The sequence below is a fragment of the Lynx canadensis genome, chromosome F1 (genome assembly GCF_007474595.2).
Source record: "Lynx canadensis isolate LIC74 chromosome F1, mLynCan4.pri.v2, whole genome shotgun sequence".
NCBI lineage: Eukaryota > Metazoa > Chordata > Mammalia > Carnivora > Felidae > Lynx > Lynx canadensis.
In genome coordinates, this window is record NC_044319.2 from 5,460,759 (window position 1) to 5,482,409 (window position 21,651).

Consider the following 21,651-nt stretch of genomic DNA (forward strand, 5'->3'; position numbering starts at 1 on the left):
TCTTTTCTTTGGGATCATTCATTTCTTTAAAAAAAAACCTGCTAGCTTTTTGCCTGGGGAACTGATGCCCAGTTGTTAAGATAAGGGTATTAACTGTCTATACACAGACTTTCAATTAATCAATTAATCCTTTTTTTTTTTTTTTTTTTTTTTTTTTTTTTTTAACCATTCCCATAACTCACTACAGCCCTTAGCCACTTCTGGGTTTCTGCATCCAGAACACCTTTAGGATCTATGGTTGCTGGCAGTCTACCTCCCTGGCTACTTCCCCAGGTTTTCCTTTCCTTTCCTTTCCTTTCCTTTCCTTTCCTTTCCTTTCCTTTCCTTTCCTTTCCTTTCCTTTCCTTTCCTTTTCTTCTTCTCTTCTCTTCTCTTCTCTTCTCTTCTCTTCTTTTCTCTTCTCTTTATAATGAGTAATGCAATTATTGAGCAGATTATATTCTTACCTGGCCCCCTGTATAACCTTTGGATTAAATGTAAGATGGTTGACGTGAGAAGAGATGACAAGTTGTCTTAAACTTGACTTTTTTTTTTTAATTTTTTTAATGTTTATTTATTTTTGATAGACAGAGCATGAGCGGGGGAGGGACAGAGAGAGAGGGAGACACAGAATCTGAAGCAGGCTCCAGGCTCTGAGCTGTCAGCACAGAGCCTGACGCGGGGCTTGAACTCACAGACCGCGAGATCATGACCTGAGCCAAAGTCAGATGCTCAACCGACTGAGCCACCCAGGTGCGCCTTAAACTTGACTCTTGATCCCCTGCCCTTAGGTTGATTGCCTCAATCTGAAAAGACTTTGCCGCATGTAAATATTTCAGGATTGTAGCCACCCAGATACACACTTCAATCAACAGTAGTCCTGTTATTATTTTAATCTAAAAGAGTCACCTAAGAACTCCAAATGTTGTTTTGTTTGAATGCCGTGGTTATTTACAATTTAAGCGGTTTTCGTTCACAACTGCCTCTCTTGACAACAGTAGAGCTCTGGCAGAGAATCGAGTGGTCTAGGGTTTGATGAAACTGTGGCTAATTTCTTGTTCCAATCTGGAATTTAAAACAAATCAATGATTTATTTTAAGACCGTTCACTCCTAAATTTTAAAATAGTGTCAACAACAATTTTGTTTAATTTTTTTAATGTTTATTCATTTTTGAGAGGAAGAAAGAGGTGGGGGGGGAGGGGCAGAGAGAGAGGGGGACACAGAATCCAAAACAGGCTCCAGGCTCTGAGCTGTCAGCACAGAGCCCAATGTGGAGCTCTAACTCACGAACTGTGAGATCATGACCTGAGCCGAAGTCAGACACTCAACCAACTGAGCCAACCAAGTGCCCCAAAATAGTGTCCACAACAATTGTATGCAATAAAATAATTTGGGGGATTGAAGAGAAAGGGATATATGTGAAAGATATGGGGGAACAGGACTTAGTCAAAAGGTTATTTCTGTGTTTCATTCTGTGATCAAGAGGCACCTCACTGAGTTATGCCCACATGTAAATAAAATTAAATCAGTCATATACGTTTGCATTTTGACATCCTAATTGTAGACCCCCAAACCCTATAAACCCCACACTGGAAACGGGCCACTCTGTGTGTTTGTATCAAACTTCAGTTGGTACCATCCCTCAATTTACCCCCACTGGAGTTCCTGTACTTTATACCCTCTTATCTACAATCACGAACAGTTCTGCTTGTCTGGAGCTGAGGGTTCGCGGAGGGCTTGGGGATAAATGCATCAGCCATCGCGTCCACACTGGGTGAACCAAAGAGCGCGGCGTTATGGCGATAGCATCGTAACGCAGCTGTGTTACGTGTAGTGCCGTGCACTGTGTTACTTACCTTAATATCCACGGTAATCCTCAGATGCCCACTGATGGGGTCACCATCTCAAAGAGATTCATGAACGTGCCCAAGTTTATAGGATAGTGAGGGGACTTGACCCAGGAATACCTGGCCCCCAAGTCCCTGCTCCATTACACCTTCCACACTTACTTCGACAGCATTGAAAGACACAAACATTTCTTGGTATTAAGAATGGGTAATATTTCATTGAACCCAGGAGTATGACTCGAAATGCCATCCCTGGAGGAGGATTCTTGAAATCTCATTGAATAGTGTGTACCTGTCTGAACTAAGTAACCATTCAACTTCCCAAGGCTTATGGGGTTAAAATAGCAACTCTGACCTTCTCGAGGGTTACACTGTGTCTAAGCGGTTTAGGAGCGTGAAGAATCCCTCACCAGCCGTGGAGCTGAATGACGCACTCATTCGACTGGGTCCACTGGGCAATAAACGTTCCCAGAACGTGCAACAAACTTTTGGGGCTTCACCGAGTCAACATGCCCACAGACAGTGGATGCTATCAAGCCCGAAATACGCTGTGCAGATTTGGGGGCGGGACTACTGTGGAAAGGACATGTGAAATGATTTTGGGGACTTCCTTACCATTTGATAAAGTGAAACTTTTGTTCATGTGGATTTGTGGGGGTGACTTCTTCCAAAGTCATCATCGAAAAATAAAACGAGTTAAGTGAGAACTACGGAGACAATTTAACCAACTTCCTGAATCCCATTTATTCCAACTACTGTAACAATTTAGTATCATTTGATAGTATCACTTGGAACAGTTTAAGAGATTTCCAAGGATAACTTTGATTATACATGATAACTACTTGAGGCACTGGTTTTAGAACTTGATCCCAGAATAAAACACAATCCCGTTGCATTAGGGTTTTTTGTTTGTTTGTCTGTTTACAAACATTTATTATGGCATGTGTTTATTCTTTGATCGATAATATAATAGCTAATATTTTTTGAAGGCCTATTAATGTTACGTACAAGCACAATGCTAAGTTCCTTATATGGTTATCTCTGTTCTGTTAGGTAGATACTATTATTATCCTTTTTACAGACGAGAAATCGGAAGGTCAGGGAGTCTAAGGGTCACACCGCTACGAAGAGCAGATATTTTATTTTCAGAGGATGAGTTCTTTTAATTATTTGGTGCCAGGGTAATACATGGGCAAATTTTGTGTGAGGGGCCGTCTCATATTCGCAGGCTCTAGGTTCTCTGAGGATAGAGTCTGTCCATCTTACACTGTGTCTTGCACAGAGTCTGTGCTTAATCAATGTTTCCTAAAAAAATAAACGCACCCCTGAGAATGTGCTGAGAATGAATTTGTTACTGAGGAAGAACTTCTTGAGAGGTGATCTATCACAATCTATATTTAATCCGTTTTTCAACAATGCCCAAAGAGGAAATGAGAACCCGACAGTGAAATGCGCGTCAGTGCTAATCTAGGCATATGTCCGGCCCTTAAAATCTGATCACCAAGACGGGTCAAATGGTTAAGATTAGAAACAAAAACAAAAACAAAAAACCCACGTCTTCGTAAACCACTTTATATCGATCTTATTCTCTGAGAAGCCCTTCCCCCAAAGACTCCTTCAAGGAGTACAGTTTCTTGATTTAAACAAACCCTCATGGGGCGCCTGGGTGGCGCAGTCGGTTAAGCGTCCGACTTCAGCCAGGTCACGATCTCGCGGTCCGTGACTTCGAGCCCCGTGTCGGGCTCTGGGCTGATGGCTCAGAGCCTGGAGCCTGTTTCCGATTCTGTGTCTCCCTCTCTCTCTGCCCCTCCCCCATTCATGCTCTGTCTCTCTCTGTCCCCCAAAAAATAAATAAACGTTGAAAAAAAATTAAAAATAAAAAAAAAATAAACAAACCCTCGATTCAGTGCCTGCTGTGGTCTCTCTCAGTGCTCAGATTTGTGACCTCTCTCTGTTAGGTCTCTTGAAGACCCCCCTGTCGCCTACCTGATGGTTGTTCACAAAATAATCGCCCCCTAAGCACCTCGCAAATCCGTCCAATTCTCTTTACTGTTACCAGCTGTCATCACCTGCCTAAACCACTGGTTCCCAAACTTGGCCACATGGGGGACTAATCTGGGGAGGTTTTTAAATTACTGATGCCTAGGACCACCCCACCCCACCCCACCCCACCCCTGCACCAGGAGATCCTGATTTAATTGGTATGGGTATCTCCTGGGCATCTGGCTTGCGAAAAGTGATGTCACTGAGGGTGAGAACCTTTAGCCTAACCACTGCTGGGGGCAGCGGGCAGGGGTGCTCCTGACTCATCATATTCAGTCCCTGCCTCACCCGACTCCCCACCCGGCCTCCCTTTCCTTCTCATTTTCACAATGCACTTTTAATCATGGCGTCTCCACCCTCCTTGAAACTTTTTAGTGATTTGCCATTTATCTCAGGCTAGAGGTGCCAGAGCTGAAAATGGCCTGTATACCCTCTCCTTGTTCCTGTCTTTAAATCTCTAGTTACGTCCTCCTCCACCCTTCCTGATCTCTGTGCTTTAGCACATTTTTTTTAAGTTTCTCAAACATGTTGTGTTCCTACCACGGGGCCTTTGCACACTCTGTGCTCACTGTGAAGCTCTTCCCCTACTCCTCGCTTAGTGAACTTTTCGCTCATCATTTCCTCAGGGAAACCCATTAAGCGCTCCTATAGCACCGCATAAATTCTGCTCTATCGCATTTATGCCAGGTGAAATGGTATGCTTATTTCTATCCCGGTTCCAGTTGAAGCTTCCTGCATGTAGAAACGTTGTGTCTATTTTTGTTTGACACTGTATCGCCAAAACCTTGCACACTGCCTGGCATACAAATAGGCTCTCAAATCATTTACTGGAAGAACACAGATGAATGAATGAAAACGCTCTCACAGCAAGTCACTGAGTCCAACTGATGTCACCTCCAAAATATCTCTGGAATCCATTCATCCTTTTTCATTTTCCCTGCTGGTCCAAGCCCCATCATCTCCGTTCTAAGCTGGCAAATAGCTTCCTCGCTGGTCGGCACGCCCTACCTCTTGTCCCTCTCCAAACAGGGTCTTAGCAGCAGCTAGAGTTGATCTTTTAAAAATACAAATGATCGGTCACTCCTCCGCTCAAACCCTTCCAGGTCTTTGTTTTGAGATTCGAATCCAGGCGCCCTCCCTGACCACACACCCGCTACACTGGGTTCCTTTCTGTTCCTCAAACAAGCCTAGGCCTTTCCTGCTTTCAAGCTTTTGGACTTACTGTTTGTTCCTTGCTCCTGAAACGCTCTCTAACGTGACTCATTCCTGTGTTCCAGGGCTCAGCTAAAATTGCATAGAGGTTTTCCCTGACTGTGCTATTAAAAGCAAACTCCCTTGAGTTCACTTATCAGCCTGCCTTGTTTCCCTGATAGCACCACTGCAGTCTATAATGTTGACAGAGCGTGCTTGGTTATGCTCTGTAGGCCCCCAAGAATGTCAGCTCCATGAAAGCAGGTGTCCTGTCTATCCAGGTCACTGTACCCCCCGCAGACAGCACCGTGGCTGGTTCATAAAGGGTGCTCAGTCAATGAGTGAGCTTGGTTGCCAGCTTCCAAAGAGGACCCCAGTAATTCTCACCCCGTGGTACCCGTGCCTTATGTAATCCTTGCACACTGCCTCAGTAGGACCATTCAGAAGTGACAGTGTGTGGCTTCTGCCCCCAGGTCAGAAAAGGCATTACCGTCTCCCCCTTCATCCCAGATTGCCCATTCTAGGTAGGGGGAGCTAACTGCCGTGCCCTCGGGACGTTTGGCACTGGTGTGAGGAGACCCACCTGGAAAGGCACTGAGGCCCCAGTCATGAGCCAGCACGTGAGTGACGACCATGTGAATGAGCCACCTTGGAGGCAGACCCTCCGGCCCCAGTCAAGCCTTCAGATGATGCCCCGCTCACTGCAGGTGACTGATTCCTTGAGAGAGAAACCCTGAGCCAGAACTGCCCATCTAAAGGTGAAAATCATGATCATTTATCTGATAAACCACTAGGTTTTGGAGTGAGACGTTCCTCCACGATAGATAACTCATACACACTCGCTCAGCGGGTCAGTGAATATTTCGACATGAATTATCTCTTGAATGGGTCAGGCTTCAACCCTCACTGGGTAGGGGGCTGTCCAACCCTGTTCCTTGTCTAATGCTGCCTGCTGGACTTTCCAGCACCTCATTTTCAGTTGCCTACGCATCCCAGCTTGACACGTCTCTGGCCGAAAACCAGTATTTCCATCAGAGGCACCAACAATCCCTGCGGTCGGAGCGGGCGGCTGTGCAACGAGCTTTAATGCCTCGTGAGTTCTCGTGAGTTCTCTCTTGATGGTGTCCTTCCTCACTCCCAATGCTGCACCACCTGAATCTTCTTCCCATTTCCTGTGAAGCCTCCCTCCGTTCATTCTCTGGAGGGCCCGGATCGACGACCCACCAGCTGCCAGATGGAGTGAGTTTCTTAAAGTCTGTAAGGCTCGGTTTTCTCTTCTGCTACGTGGAGTAAATAATAATAGCTACATCACGGGGGCTATGACTCACTGCAACCACAAGTGTATACACGTGTGTGTGTGTGTGTGTGTGTGTGTATCATTCAGCACAGTTCTGGGCCCATGACAGACATTTTAAATCCTAACAGCTATGCTAAACTACAGACTTCCGATGGGGCGCCTGGGTGGCTCAGTCGGTTAAGCGGCTGACTTCGGCTCAGGTCACGATCTCGCGGTCCGTGAGTTCGAGCCCCGCGTCAGGCTCTGTGCTGACAGCTCAGAGCCTGGAGCCCATTTCAGATTCTGTGTCTCGCTCTCTCTCTGCCCCTCCCCTGCTCATGCTCTGTCTCTCCCTGTCTCAAAAATAAATAAAACGTTAAAAAAATTTTTTTTAAACTACAGACTTCCGAGAAGTCGGGTTCAGAGAAGCTGAGCGTCTTGCCCCACACTGAAGAGCCAGGGCATGCGGGCCCGCAGTGGCCCTGGGGCCTGAGTCCTCCTGGCTGGAGTCCTGCCTGCTCTCCCACCTTCCACGAGCCTCACCATCTCCCCACCACGTCCCGGCTGCGGTGTCCCCGCCTGGGGGCCCCTGTTCCCTCTGCCTGGAACCTCATCCATCAGGGCCTAGCATGTTCTAGACCCCATCTTCCAGCTCCCACTCAGCTAGTTGCTTAGTCATTCTCTGGCAGGCTGGTTGTTGCTTCACCTTCCTGATCCGATTGGGAACGCCCCGTGGCTGAGGTCAGAGCCTGGGCTTGGCGCTCACCTCCTCCCATGGCACCCGGCACGGTGTTAGGGACACAGAACCTGGTAAATACTCCACTGCGTCGCTAAACACTCCCCTGGTTCCATAAGGCGGAAAGAATTAAGAATCGTCGTCTAAAACAAGCAGGGGAGAAAACCTTTTGTGTCTTTCTGTCTCACCGGATTCCCTCGAAGCAGAGGAATTGGAAAGAAGGTCTTGTCTATTACCACTTTGGTAACCCAAGGCCCACCTGGATTACCCCCTGCTAAGGAAGCTGACTTCAGACTCGAACGTTCTCGAAAGGGCAAGCCGCTTAGCTGGTTCTCCTGACCACCTCTTCCCTCCAGCTACTCAGCCCCTGGCGGCTCCCGTCCCCCCTCAGGCCTCATCCTCAGCCCTGATCTGCACCCATACCCACCCTGGCTTCCATTAATACAACCATCCCGGGGCCCCCTGTGGGGCCCCAACTTCTACCGTCCCACACTCCCTCCTGGCACCTCCTTCCCTAGAGCTCATCTCAGCCCCCAGCCTCCCTCTCCCCTCATCTCCCGCCCTGCTCAGCCTCCACCCGTCTCCCACCTCCCAGAACCCAGCTTCGCACCCCTGGGAACCTCTTATGCCAGATGCCTCCTGCCCACATGCGGCCTGTCGGCCTCATCTACTGCGCCCCCCGCCCCTCCGCGGCTCCACTGTCTAGAGATGAATTGCCTGGGCCTGACTCCCACCCTCCTGGCTGCTGGTGTTTGCTCTCCCCCTGGGACCTGAGCCCCATCCCTGGCCTAGCCACTCTTCTCAGGGGAGAACAGGAGGAAGGGTGGGCCCTCCTCACCCCCAGCCACTCCCTCCACCATCCTCCTACTCGGTTTCTTACTCTTTCTCAAGCAAGAAGAAAGTGACTCACTTTAAAGAAAACTATTAGATAAACAGTAGTGCAGGTGACACCCAGCTGTGACAGAGGCCATATGGGTTACAGGTCAAGCACAGAGCTTGGCCTCTGCCTGAATGCTATGTCTCAAATGGCCTGGGTCTGAACTCTGCCCCTCCTACCTGCTGCCTGGTGATCTGGGTCATTAACTGTCTCAGAAACTCGATCCCCCCTTCTTGGAAAATGGGGGAAATAATAGCACTAAGAGTGGTGTTACGAGGACAAAATATGTTCCTGCCACAGGGTAAGAGCTCCAGAAACAGTGGGGTTAACTCACTTACAAAGCCTGTCGACGCAGCGACTCCTTCCCCTCACTAAAATTCAAGGCATCCGTGAGGACAGGAATACAAGTAATGTCTACACTGGCATCCACGTGTGTACCCCCGGCTCACATCTGGGGGAGGGCTTGGCCCTTCATAGCCACACATGTTGCAATGTACAGGGAACTTAGAATTTTTGAAACATGCCTCCAAATGTCAAATTGTCATAAAGTCATTTAAAATGGGAGAACAAGGGGGCCTCTGGGTGGTTCAGGCAGTTAAACGTCCAACTTCAGCTCAGGTCATGATCTCGCAGTACGTGAGTTCAAGCCCCACATCAGGCTCACTGCTGTCAGTGTGGAGACTGCTTCAGATCCTCTGCCCAGCCCCGCATTGCCCCTCCCCTACTGATGCCCTTTCTCCCAGAGATAAATAAAACATTTAAAAAAAATGGGAGAAAAGAAAAAAATTTCCTCAATATAGTTAGGCACCACAAGGAATTTGTTGAGTGACGAGAGGCTCGGTAAGAAGCAGTCACACTTGAGCCTGCTTCCTAGCAAGGACATTTGTGCATTTTCTTTTCTTTTTTATTAAGTTTGTTTATTTATTTTGAGAGAGAGCGCACGTGCACGCACAAGTCGGGGAGGGGCAGAGCGAAGGAGAGACAGAATCCCAAGCAGGCTTTGTACCATTCGTGCAGAGCCCTAAACTCATGAACCACGTGATCAGGACCTGAGCCAAAGTCAGATGCTTAACCAGCTGAGCCACCCTGACATTTCTGCATTTTTATCCTTGAATTCTATAGCGAGCTGGAAAAAAGGAGAGGCGGAAACAGCCCTTGGGCCAGCCTCTAAATTCTTCTTCCTGCACCTCGACACACACACACACACACACACACACACACACTGTCCCCAACTTGACTGGTCCCAGACACATCCCTGATGGCTACAAGCCCACGAAAGAGACTCATCGGAGGCAAGTGTGATCTGAGAGAGGAAGAGCAGTTGACCTGACTTACCAATCTTGTAAAATGGCAGAGAATAGTCCCTTTGGTAGGTGGTTTCTTTATACCAGGGTTCAGCGGGCCTTGAATGTCTTCGAAAACAAATGTATCGAATGAGAGTTTGTTGGTCTAATTGAGGCTGATCCTGGCTTTTTCTCTTGGGTGGAATTGTCAAGTCTATGAGAGGTCTGAATGAAAATGGAAACAGCTTGCTGAGCACCCAGTAGAAGACAAGCAGTCCAACGTTCTCATCAGCTGAAATCCACTCTCTGGAAGCAGCCAGGAGGCTACAAAGATACTATTGGTAAGACTCCATGGCACCAAGGCCAGCACAGCGGGGTTTTCAGCAGGTGGCTCGAGGATCCCAGTCCCTTGTTCCCCCATGGTAGCATCCCTCCTCCTCCTCAACCACAGGTTCCAGAAGACGACCTGCATTGAAACCTCCACTGGGTCTGCTCAAGTGTGGCTACTTCCTGCACTCTGGCTATCTCCTGTACTGTACTTCCTGTGCCCCGGCTACTTCCTGTACTCCACATCTCCCCAAGGCCCTTTCCCAGCGTAATTTTCTTCCCTATGGATGTTTGGTTCCCTCCAGGAACCAATACTGTCTTCTGACCAGACTAACCACTATGGTGCAAGTTGGTGTTGGATGAACCTGAAATCAGTTATAACCTTCCTGTCCCTCCACTCAGATAAGTCCCCTCTGAAAGTAAAAGTAAAGAAGAATCAAAATTTAATGGTGAAATATCTTCATACACGTGTGGGAGTTTACACTCACTGGTGCAGCTTGCTTGAGAACACTTTGGTGGTGAGTATTAATATCTTTAAAATGTGCATATACTTTGTCACAGCCAACTCCGGAAATTAGGGGTGTCACCAAAGACATAGCTCGAAGAATGTTCACCGAAGTATTTTATGATAATAAAAGAATGGAAACAATCTTCATGTGAAAAAAGAGGGATTATTTAGAAAATGATACAGACATGTACAGGAATATCATACCACCATTAAAAGTGATGCTGTGGAATTATAAATTTTGAGATGGAAGAAAGTCCACAATAAATAATTAAGTTTAAACAAAGGTTTCAGTTGAATTGAACACTTTAAGTGGATGAGCTCTATGATGTGGGAATTATCTCAGGAAAACTGTTATACAAAACAAGGTTTCAATCATCAAAATATCAGCAAACTGAATTCAACAACACATTAAAAGGATCGTACACCATGACCAAGTGGGATTTACTCCAGGGCTACAAGGAAGGTTCAACATCTGCAAATCAATCAACATAATATGCCACATTAACAAATTGAAGGAGGGGCACCTTGGGGGGCTCAGTCGGTTGGGCATCCAACTTCAACTTGGGTCATGATCTTGCAACTCATGGATTCGAGCCCCACATTGGGCTGTCTGCTGTCAGTGCAGAGCCTACTTTGGATCCTGTCTCCCCATCTCTCTCTGCATCCCCCCCCTCTCTCACAAAAATGAATAAAACGTTAAAAAATTGAAAGATAATAATCATACCATCATCTCAGTAGATGTGGAAAAGAATGTGACAAAATTCAACATCCATTAATGATAATGTGGGTATAAAGGGAACATATTTCAGCATAATAAAGACTATATATGAAAGCCCACAGCTAATCTCATATTCCAAGTTAGAAAGCTGTAAGCTTTTTTCTAAGATCAGGAGTAAGACAAGGGTGTCCACCCTCACTACTTTTATTTAACGTATATTGGAAGTCCCAACCAGAGCAGTTAGGCAAGGAAAAGAAATAAAAGGTATCCAAATAGGAAAGTCAGAAGTAAAACTGTCTCTATTTGCAGATAGCATGATCAATATATAGAAAACTGTAAAGACTCCACCAAAAAAATGTTAGAACAAATGAAGGAGTTCAGTGAAGTTTCGGGATATGAAATCAATGTAGAAAAATGTATTGCATTTCTATACACTAACAATAAACTATCAGACAGAGAAATTAAGAAAACAATCCTATTTACAGTTGCATCAAAAACAATAAATAGGAGTACATTAAACCAAGGAGGTTAAAGACCTACACATTGAAAACCGTTAAGACACTGATGAAAGAAATGGAAGAAAACACAAATAAATGGGAAGATATTGTGTCCATGGATTGGAAGAATTAATATTGTTAAAACGTCATACTATCCAAATCCATCTACACATTTTATGCAATTCCTATAAAAATTCCAAAGGCAGGGGCATGTGGATGGCTCAAGTCAGTTGAGAGTCCGACTCTTGGTTTCGGCTCAGGTCGTGATCCTGGGCTCATGGGATCGAGCCCTGTGTCAGGCTTTGCACAGGCATGGAGCTGGCTTGGGATTCTCTCTCTCTCCCTCTGCCTCTTACTCTCTCTTTTGAAAAAAAAATAAAAAATTAAATAAATAAATAAGATAAAAATTCCAAAGGCATTCTTTCACAGGACTAGAACAAGGAATTCTAAAATCCTAAAAATCCCACAAAAGAGTCCAAATATCTAAAGCAATCTTGAGAAAGAGAAACAACATGGAGACATCATGCTTCCTGGTTTCAAGTTATATTATAAGGCTATAGCAATGAAAGCAGTATGATATTGTCATAAAAAAGACACATATATTACATATATCAACAGAACAGTATAGTGAGCACAGAAATAAACCCACATCTATGTGGTCAATTGGTTTAAAAAAAAAAAAAAAAAAAATCCCCAAAATATACAATGGGGAGAGGATAGTCTCTTTATTCTTTTATTTTTTTTTAATTTTTTTTTCAACGTTTATTTATTTTTTGGGGGGACAGAGAGAGACAGAGCATGAATGGGGGAGGGGCAGAGACAGAGGGAGACACAGAATCGGAAACAGGCTCCAGGCTCCGAGCCATCAGCCCAGAGCCTGACGCGGGGCTCGAACCCACGGACCGCGAGATCGTGACCTGGCTGAAGTCGGACGCTTAACCGACTGAGCCACCCAGGCGCCCCGAGGATAGTCTCTTTAGTAAGTGGTGTTGGAAAAAATGCAACATGCAAAAGATGAATTATCTTATACACAAAAAGCAACTCAAAATTAGTTAAAGACTTGAAGGTAAGACCTGAAACCATAAAACTCCTAGAAGAAAACAATAAGGAGTAAATTCCTTAACATCAAGCTTAGCAATGAGTTTTTGGATTTGACACCAAAAGTAAAGGCAACAAAAACACAAATAAACGGGACTACATCAAACTAAAAAGCTTTTGCACAGCAAAGGAGAGCAACAAAACAAAAAGGCAACCTGTGGAATAGGATAAATATTTGCCAGTCATATATCTGATAAGGAGTTAATGGCCAAAATACACAAATAACTCCTACAAGTCAATAGTAAAAAAAAAAAAAAAAAAAAAAAAAAAAACAAACAAAAAAAACCCGTCTGACAAAAAAATGGGCAGAGAATCAGAACAGACATTTTTTTTCCCGAAGAAGACGTATGGATGCCAAACAGACTCATGAAGAATGCTCCCCATCACTAACCATCAGGGAAATGCAAACTGAAACCACAGTGAGCTGTCACCTCCCACCTGTTAGAATGGTTAGTATCAAAAAGGCAAGAGATAAGAAGTGTTGGCGAGGAGGTGGAGAAACGGGAATCTTCATGCGCTGTTGTAGGACTGCAAACTGGTGCAGCCATTGTGAACAGTATGGAGGTTCCTCCAAAAGTTAGGACTACCAGGAATTCCCCTTCTGGGTACACATCCAAAGAAAGTGAAATCCCTGTCTCAGATATCTGTATCTCCATGTTCATTGCAGCATCATTTGCAATGGCCAAGACATAGAAACAATCTAAGTGTTCATTGATGGATGAATGGATAGAGAAGATGTTGTTGTATACATACATACATATATATGTTTTTCTCATATATGTATATATATATATGTGAAAAAAGATCAGATAAAAACAAGGACCGTATGATTTCACTTATATGTCGAATACAAAAAAACCAAACACATAGAAAAAGAGAACAGATTGGTGGCTGCCAGAGGCAGACTTGGGGGGATGGGGAAAATGGGTGAAGGAGGTCAAAATGTACGAACTTCCAGATAAATAAATTCTAGAAGTGTAATGTACTGCATGGTAATTATAGGTAATAATATTGTATTGTGTATTTGAAAGGTCCTGAGATGGTAGACTTTAAAAGTTCTCATCATGAGTAAAAAAAATGTGCAACTATATGAAGTGAGTCCCGCATCGAGTCCTGCATTGAGCCCCATATTGGGCTCTGCCCTGGTAGGCGAAGCTTGCTTGGGATTCTGTCTCTCTCCTTCTCTCTCTGCCCTTCCTTCACTCTCTCTCTAAACAAATAAATAAATAAGTAAATAAACTTAAATAACGTCCAAATGATTGTTCTTTGTTTTTTCCTTTTCTTTTTGTTAAAATCACATTTGGAAAGACAGAAACCAAATTCACAATTTTACTTAGAGGGAAACTGACTCTCAGGAGGGTAAGTTTTTTGAACAAGTTGAAACTCTAAACTCTTGGTGTTTCTTACATTTCTTTGATGATTTAGTAACATTCTATATTTATTATTGATTATAAAAGTAATATATGTTCTTTAGAGAAAAATCTGGAAAACAGAGAGAAAGATGAAAAATAAAATACAAATACCAATGATCTTAACCAGTCATAAAACGTCATTGTTAAGTTTGGTGTATTTTGTTCCAAGCTTTTTTTTTTTTTTTAGCCATTAAATAATAATTATTATTATTATCATTATTATGACTACAAATTGTCATCCCCCCCTTTTTTTTTTCATTTTATTATTCTAACTTTAATGAAATTTTTGAAAACTAAGATTTAGGAAGGTCTCCTTACCTGGGAGGTCTCTTCTCACTAGAATCAAAGTGGACTCTTGCCAGCTGCCCGGGGTAATATCCTTGGATGTCCTTTCCTTGATGAACGATGAATACACTAGTGGAGAAAGTAAAAGGGTGATAAAAAAAAAGCAATTAGTTCTTTACAGCAGAATGCCAGCTGTGGTATAATAAAAAATACATGTAGTCTTTGCTTCCGGTTTCTGGCACAGAGCTCTGGAAACCTTTGGAATTTCTTGATAGGGCTGTCTTCTGTTGTCCATTTTTCAGGATTTCCTTCTCAAGAGTCATAAGGAAGTATTTGATGTGTCAGGTATTAGGTTCAAACTATCAGAAAAAGAAATAAGAGGCTATTTAAAATCAGTGGGGGCAAATGTTGATCATTGTTGAAATGAGAGAATGGTTACGTGGGGGCTTCTTATACTATTTTTTTCCCTACTTTTGGTAGGTTTACAAACTTGCCCAAGTATTTTAGATTTTTTAAAAGCTGTGGCAATTAAGTGTATGGGGCAAGAAATGAATAGGCACTATGATGGCCAAAGCACAGGGCGCTTGTGGGCTGGAGGAGGGAACTTAGCTTTGCTAGGGAGGGCTGGGTTGTAAAGACATTTTGAAGCACAAATCAGTGGGGTGGGGGGAGGAAGTGCTTTTGGGGTGTGAAGTTGAGCAGGGGTGGGTGGGCATGTACAGCTGAACCAAGGCCAGGTGAGGCAAGGGTGCCGGGATATCCAGACCCTACCGTTTGAAAGACATCTTATTTTGGGGTGCCTGAGTGGCTCAGTTCAAGTACCCAACTCTTGATTTCGGCTCAAGTCACGATCTCATGGTTTGTGGATTCAGCCCTACATCGGGCTCTGTGCTGACAGTGTGGAGCCTGCTTGGGATTCTCTCTCTCTCTTTGCCCCTTCCCAGCCCTCCCCTGCTTTCTCTCTCTCTCTCTCAAAAAATAAACTAAAAAAAAAAGTTTTGAAAGACTTCTTACTTTATAACCAATTACTTTTCCTTTTAGATTATGGTCACTGCATTATGTTGCCATTTCAGAATTACGTGTAATTGGATTATGTTAGGCGTAAAGGGGGCGTTGTGTCCGAGAGGTTGGGAACCACTCACTAGGGGGCAGGGAATCTTGGTAGCATTTTTAAAAAGAAGATTAATGACATAGTGCAATTTTTATTTTAGAAAGATATTTGCCAGTGGCTGTGTGGACAATGAAGGTGAGGAGTCTGACTGAAGTACAGAGACTGGCCAGGAGGCAGGTGTCGTCATTTATGTGGGACACGGAAAAACCCGAGCTATGTGTTGGGGAAGGTGGCTGGAGAGGACAGGGGACACCGTGGGAGAAAGGGTTGAGGCTGGGAGGGAGGCGTCCAATACAAGGACAGGCTTGCCTTACGGCTTCAGGCATAAGGAAGAAGGCTGCCACTCCTCTGGAGAGGGAGGGGACACAGGAAGGTGACCGTCGTGGGGAGAGTTTGTGATATGTAGGTGTTTGGGGACTTCCACAGGTTCTGAGCTCTCAGACGATGCTATTTCAGAGTTCCAAGGGAAGACTTGGTAGAAAACAGTACATAGTTTTGCACGAAATAGCTCACCAAACACGTGTTGGGTGATGAATGGAAATCTGAACCGTGTCCGCAGTCCAACCAGCACTTACTGAATTCACACAACGTGCCTGCACACTGAGGGTTCTTAGATACAGATCTAGGAGCTGACTTGTCCTCATAATGCTCTTTTTTGTTGTTGTTGTTGTTTTAAAGTTTATGCATTTTGAGAGGTCCGGGGAGGGGCAAAGAAAAAGGGAGAGAGAGAGAATCCCAAGCAGACTCCCTGCTGTCAGCCCAGAGCCCGATGTGGGGCTCGAACTCACAAACTGTGAGATCACGACCTGAGCCGAAATCAAGAGTCGGAAGTGTAACCGACTGAGCACCCAGGCGTCCCTTTGCTCTTTATGTGCTGAAATGGTGATCTGAATAAAGGGTCAGTGGGGTCGTGGTTGAGGGACGGATGTCCAGGATTTGGGCAAGCAAACAGGATGGGGAAGACATTCGAGGTGGGAATTTCAGAAGCCAAGATGAGGCCAGAGTTGGGATCAAAGTGGAGTGTGCGGGGGGCCAGTGGGGACCTCGCTGTCTAACCAGTGCGAAAGGCAAGTGCTGTGAACAGGGCGGGTCTGTCTGTCTATGCAAACAGGGCTTCCGGGAGCTCTGACTTTTCAGAAAAACCACAGGCTGTCCGGGCCTGCCCAGTGGCTCGGATAAAGTGACTGAGCCCCGAAGAGTAAATACGAGCAGGGATTAAGTCATAAGAAAGGAGAGGAACTGGCACAATCATAGGGAACAAATGACATTTCTGAGAGCCTGGGACTTTCTTGGGCACCCGTCCCGTGGCTGAAGCACTCCCTTGGAAAGATCCCCCTAGCGCCCTGTTACAGTCTGTGAGCCATCCAGCCGGGGTTCCGAAGCCACACTGGTCTCTCACAGCTGCTGTGCCGTTTTCAGTAGGCCGAGTTTTGACCGTGGATTCTCACAAGCATGCTTGTAACAAACGCCTGCTGAATACAGGCGAGTGACCTAAGCACTGCTCTGTAGAAGCCGTCTGTAAAAGCTGTTTTGAGGATGGAGAAGCCCTTCTCTGCCAGCACCAGATCACAGGCCCAGCTCCCAGTCCCTGGGGGGTCTCTCTTGGTAGGTTTTGGCCCAGGAGCGGGGAGGGGGAGGGAAGCGCGTAAGCAGGTGCTGAAGGGAAGGGGGGCTGGGTGGAGAAGTGGAAAGGATTGGGGAAAGAAGGGCAAACTCTTCGGGTGGACTTTCCCAGCTCCCCACGTGGTTTGACTTCACCTTCCAGAAGAGGAAGATCCCAGTCGAGAGGTTAATGAGGGGCAAAGCGTAGGTAACCTGGTCTGTCAGTCAGGAGCTGGCCTCTCCTGGCGGGGCTGGGTGCGTGAGTGGGGGAAGCAGCGGTCTCTCCAGACCTGGCCGCGGACCCCTGCCTGGGCTCTGCTCAGACCCGTTGATTGACTTGGCTTCTAAGATTCCTGAATGAGTTGTGGGAAGGTTGGCTTCTAAGACCCCTTCTCCTCCTCCTCCAGACTCCTGCTTTGACCGATTCCCCCATACGTTGTTTGCCAGCCCCTCAAAGCTTGGCTCTTTGAGGTGATGCGGTCTGTGCAGACGAGAGCGTGCGTAGCCGGAGCAGAAACCTGGGCTTAGCCGCAGACGGAATCCAATATGCCCAGGGGAGGTCAGGCGTGTTCGTCCCTCAAGAGCCTGGCCCCGTGACCTGAGGTGGCCCTGCAGTCCTCTGTTATGTCTGTGCTGGGCCTCAGGCTTTATGAGGCTCCTTTACATGGGTGATCTCATCTAATCCCTAGTCACCTTGCCAGGTAAACATTATGAACAACAGGGGACCGAGGTTCAGAGAGGTCAACTGGGCCCTCCAAAGATCACCCGGCTGGTAAATGCCAGAGCCAAGGATCAAACCCGTTCTCTGAGCTCCACGTTGCACCCAGAGTCATCTCTTGGTGTGCAGGATGGCTGGCTTTCAGAAGAATCCGGTGCTATTTTTATATGAACTCTGTGATTCTCTCACGGGCACGCAGGAAGTCGATGCCGTGCACCGAAGGGACAGGGGAAGAAACAGACACGGCCGTGTTAGCTGGAAGCTGTCCTTGGTTCAAGGAAACAAGCCCTCTTTGCAGGCTCTGAGGTGTCCGCCGTGTGCAGGGGACAGGGAGACAGTGACATTCAACATTCTCTTCTACCCAAGAGTTCACGATCTGGCAGGAAAATCACACTCGGGCACTAACCTATCATACACGATGAAGTAAGTGCTGTGTCAGGGAGGAGCAGGCTCTAGGGAATGAGTCACTTAGTAAGGACACGAGCTGGTTGGCACAGAGGATGGGAGACTGCCGTGTCCGCTCTGCTATCTTCCAGACTCACTATCCCCTCCAGGAAGAGGGGGGGCGTCAGGTATCAGTAAAGTAGGGGGGGAACTGATCAGCTATGGCTCCGTGTGGCTCCGTGAGTCAATGGGACATTGTGGACATACTTGGTGATCTGGGGTAGGTGTTACCATGACTCCGGGCGGGATGAGCTGACCCCTCCAGCTGCCTCTTGATCTCCCAGAGACCACTTCAGCCAGTGTTTTAAAAATCCACTCTTGGGGCACCCAAGTGGCTCTGTCGGTTAAGCGTCCGACTTCGGCTCGGGTCATGATCTCACAGTTTGTGAGTTCCAGCCCCGCGTCGGGCTCTGCACTGACAGCTCGGGGCTTGAAGCCTGCTTCACATTCTGTGTCTCCCTCTCTCTCTCTGCCCCTCCCCCACTCATGTGCGCGCTCTCTCTCTCTCTCTCTCTCTCAAAAATAATAAATAAACATCAAAAAAAAAATCCACTTATATCTGACACAAATTCCACCTCTTTTTTCTTCCACACCACACTGCACTTATCCGCCTAAAACCGTCTTTTCAGGAGCATCTGATGCTCTGCAAACCAACTCAACCCTCAGCCCAGCCTGAGAGTCAGGCCTGTAGCTTGGGAATGGCCACAAGTGGCATTTACACCTGGTATAATTCTCGTGAGAGCTGTGTGGTCACTATGACTGGTGAACCACTGAATATTTATCAGGTGCCCCTGCCCGTGTGCGATTTCATTTTCCCATGAAGGAAAGACAGTGGGGCTGGCCGAAGAGGAAGCTGAGGTGGGGGCAGGGCCCGTTTGTGGAGAGCCGCGCGGGCCCTAGCAGAGTTTAGATTTTATGCAAAATGCGGTGATTGCAAGGCTTAATGAAATGAAGGGCTTTGAACCAAGTTACATTTTCGGAAGTGCTTTCTGGAGAATGGACGGTGGTCGTGGCAGGTGAGTGGGGACAGGCCGCATTCCCATTGGAGATACGTCCTGGAGGTACCACTGAGGAACCTACTGATGGATTGGACCCCCTCCTGTTGCAGATTCAGGAAAGGTGTAGACAAGGGCCAGCCTCACAGTGAGTACGGCGGGGAGGCTGGGGCCCCAGCCTAGTTCCGGTGGTGTGCCTCGTCGTGGAGGCTTTGAGGGATGAGCGCAGACAACTGAATCCAGCCCCACCTTAGAATTTCACGGACCCTGTGCCTGCTGCACTGTTTCGCCCAAACCCTCAGGCTCCCTGTGAGCTGGTTTAGGCCAGGCCCGATGACCCTGCCTCAGTCCCACTGAGTTCCTTAGCAGCAGCTAAGGGAGCTTTGTTTCCATTTTGCCCAGGAGATGACCCACAGTTAAATAACTCAACAGCGGGCAAGACAGATCTCACACACATTCCGAAAGACCAAAGGGTTGTGGGGAGGCAGAAATCAAGAAATACTGGAACCCATCCCTATTTCCTCCAGTTCCTCATCGTGTGGGCTTCTGGGAGAGAAGGGTAGACTCTGTCCTTTCTCTGAAAGAGGACTGTAGGAACAAAGCATCCTTTCCCCATCCCTCCTTTGGTAATTTCTGGAAGCGAAAGGACTTATCTTTGCTGACTAAACATTGTCAAAAATAACTAGATACTAAAATAAACACAGGCCTCACTCAAAACCATGAAGCCAAAGAGGCTGACCTCAAAGTCGCTTACCGTGTGAATGTCTTACCCACTGTCATAGCTTCGGAGCCTCTCCAGACCCCACGGCCAGTGGTAAAGGGAGGCTGGGTTAGAGTCTATAGATTATTACCCATATCTCTCAGCAAGATGACTTTAGCCCAAGAACACATGCCTAGGGCTTGTTAGTCTTGGCCCGTCTAAGGCTGGAACTTGGAGGAAGAGTGAAAATCCTACGTCGTTTCAACCTTCCATATGGCAGAAGCAGGAAGTGGTTTGTTTGATCCTGAGCAGACTAAAGGGGCCCCCGCTAAAATTTAGGCTGAGGTTCCTCATCCTTCTTGTTGAAGCCCTTCCCAAGCAAAAACCAATATCCTTCCAATCTTCTGGGTGTTTGGAGTTGCCTGTTTGCTTGGATTTTGCCATCAGTGTGGAATTTCTTTTTGTTTGTTTTTTACAACTTTCCCCAAACTCAAAGAAATGTCATTGGAACCTCTGGCAGCTATTGCCTCTCAATCACAGGGCACCCGGTGAGCAAATCTACCCCCCACCCCCCACCCCAGGTGTCTGTCTGCCTCACCACAGCTCTGGATGGCGTCTGCATCTGGAAGAACATTACCTAGATAGGATCACTGGGCGGCGGTCAATAAATTCTCAAAGCCGGATGGCAGCCATGGTGGATGGGAGTCTAAAAAACATTACAGAGTGAAGGTTTATATTGCAAATGTATACACACTATGTACTATATCGCATATACACTAGACACACAGTCCACTTCCATGTGACAGCTGTCTAGTGCCACAAAGTCTGTCTGGAAAGAAATAACAGTAAGAAAATTGAAGAGTAAGGAGACTATCCATGGCTTCTTGTAGACCACTTAGGGAAGGAAAGAAACTAGTAAAGGGGGAAAAAAAGTGGAAAGCATAAGCCGATATGGGCGTCCCTGGGTGGCTCAGTCGGTTGAGTGTCCAACTCTTGATTTCAGCTCATTTCATGATCTCACAATTGTGGGATTGAACCCTGTGATGGGCTCTATGCTGAGGAGCCTACTTAAGATTCTCTCTCTCTCCCTCTGCCCCTCTCCCTGGCTCATGCCTGCTCTCTCTCTCTCTTTAAAAGAAAAAAAGGGGGGGAGGGGCCAAGATGGCAGAGCAGCGTGACATTCTCTGCCTCTCCCATCCCTGAAATGCAACTAGATCAGCAACGAACCATTTTGCACACCTAGAAAATTGATCTGAGGATTAACACAACAATCTGTGAAACTTGAGCCACAGAGGTCAGCAGGAATTCACCCTAAAAGAAAAAAAAAAAAAGAAACTACTGTGCAGTTGGGTCTTTAGTGTCTGTTCCCACCCTTCTTAGGTGCTTTCCTACCGCACTGGCTCATGGGCTTTGCATTACATGTCCAGACTCCCTGGCACCTAGACCTCTGGATAGGATTTCGACTCCTCCAAATCCGACAGACCGGACTGAGATCTGGAAGGCAGAAACGAGGCAGAGGCCATTTCCTGCTGCTCATGAAGCCGTGTGTGGTGAGTGTCTGCAGCACAAGGCAGGGGCTGGTCTCCAGCACTGGGTGTCATGAAGCAAGTGCATCGAAGACAGTGACTGAGGCCACATTCTGGGGTTCAAACACCATCTTTAGGAGTATGGAGCGAGCACCGCAGTGGCCGTGCTGGTGGCTTTGGGAGTAGGTTCTGGAAGCAGCTTCCTGAGTAGGGCACAGGTAGCTGCTCCCATGTTGGGTCAGTGTTGTGGAGGCGTTCTAGAAGCTTCCTGGAGGCCTTCCCCAGAGTCTGCTTCTCATTGTCCCTCTGATGATTTTTTAAGGGCCTCACCATCGACATCGAACTCTTTCTTTTTCCTAGACGTAAACATACAATCTAGATTGTTTCTAGTCTACACTTCTCATTGCAGCTGATTATCTCCCGGAGAGGAAGACTTTCAGCGGAAAACCACTACACATGAGTATTCTCTTGAGAAAC

At 46.6% G+C, this 21,651-nt stretch overlaps 1 protein-coding gene across 1 annotated transcript; it reads right to left on the minus strand.

Moving 5' to 3' along the window:
• Positions 1 to 952: 952 nt before the first annotated feature.
• CF1H1orf100 (chromosome F1 C1orf100 homolog) lies at positions 953 to 20,341 on the minus strand. The gene is given in 4 exon segments (XM_030303166.1): positions 953 to 1,044; positions 9,286 to 9,458; positions 14,112 to 14,207; positions 20,286 to 20,341. Coding segments are annotated over 4 exon segments (417 nt in total).
• Between the last annotated feature and the right edge of the window lie 1,310 nt (positions 20,342 to 21,651).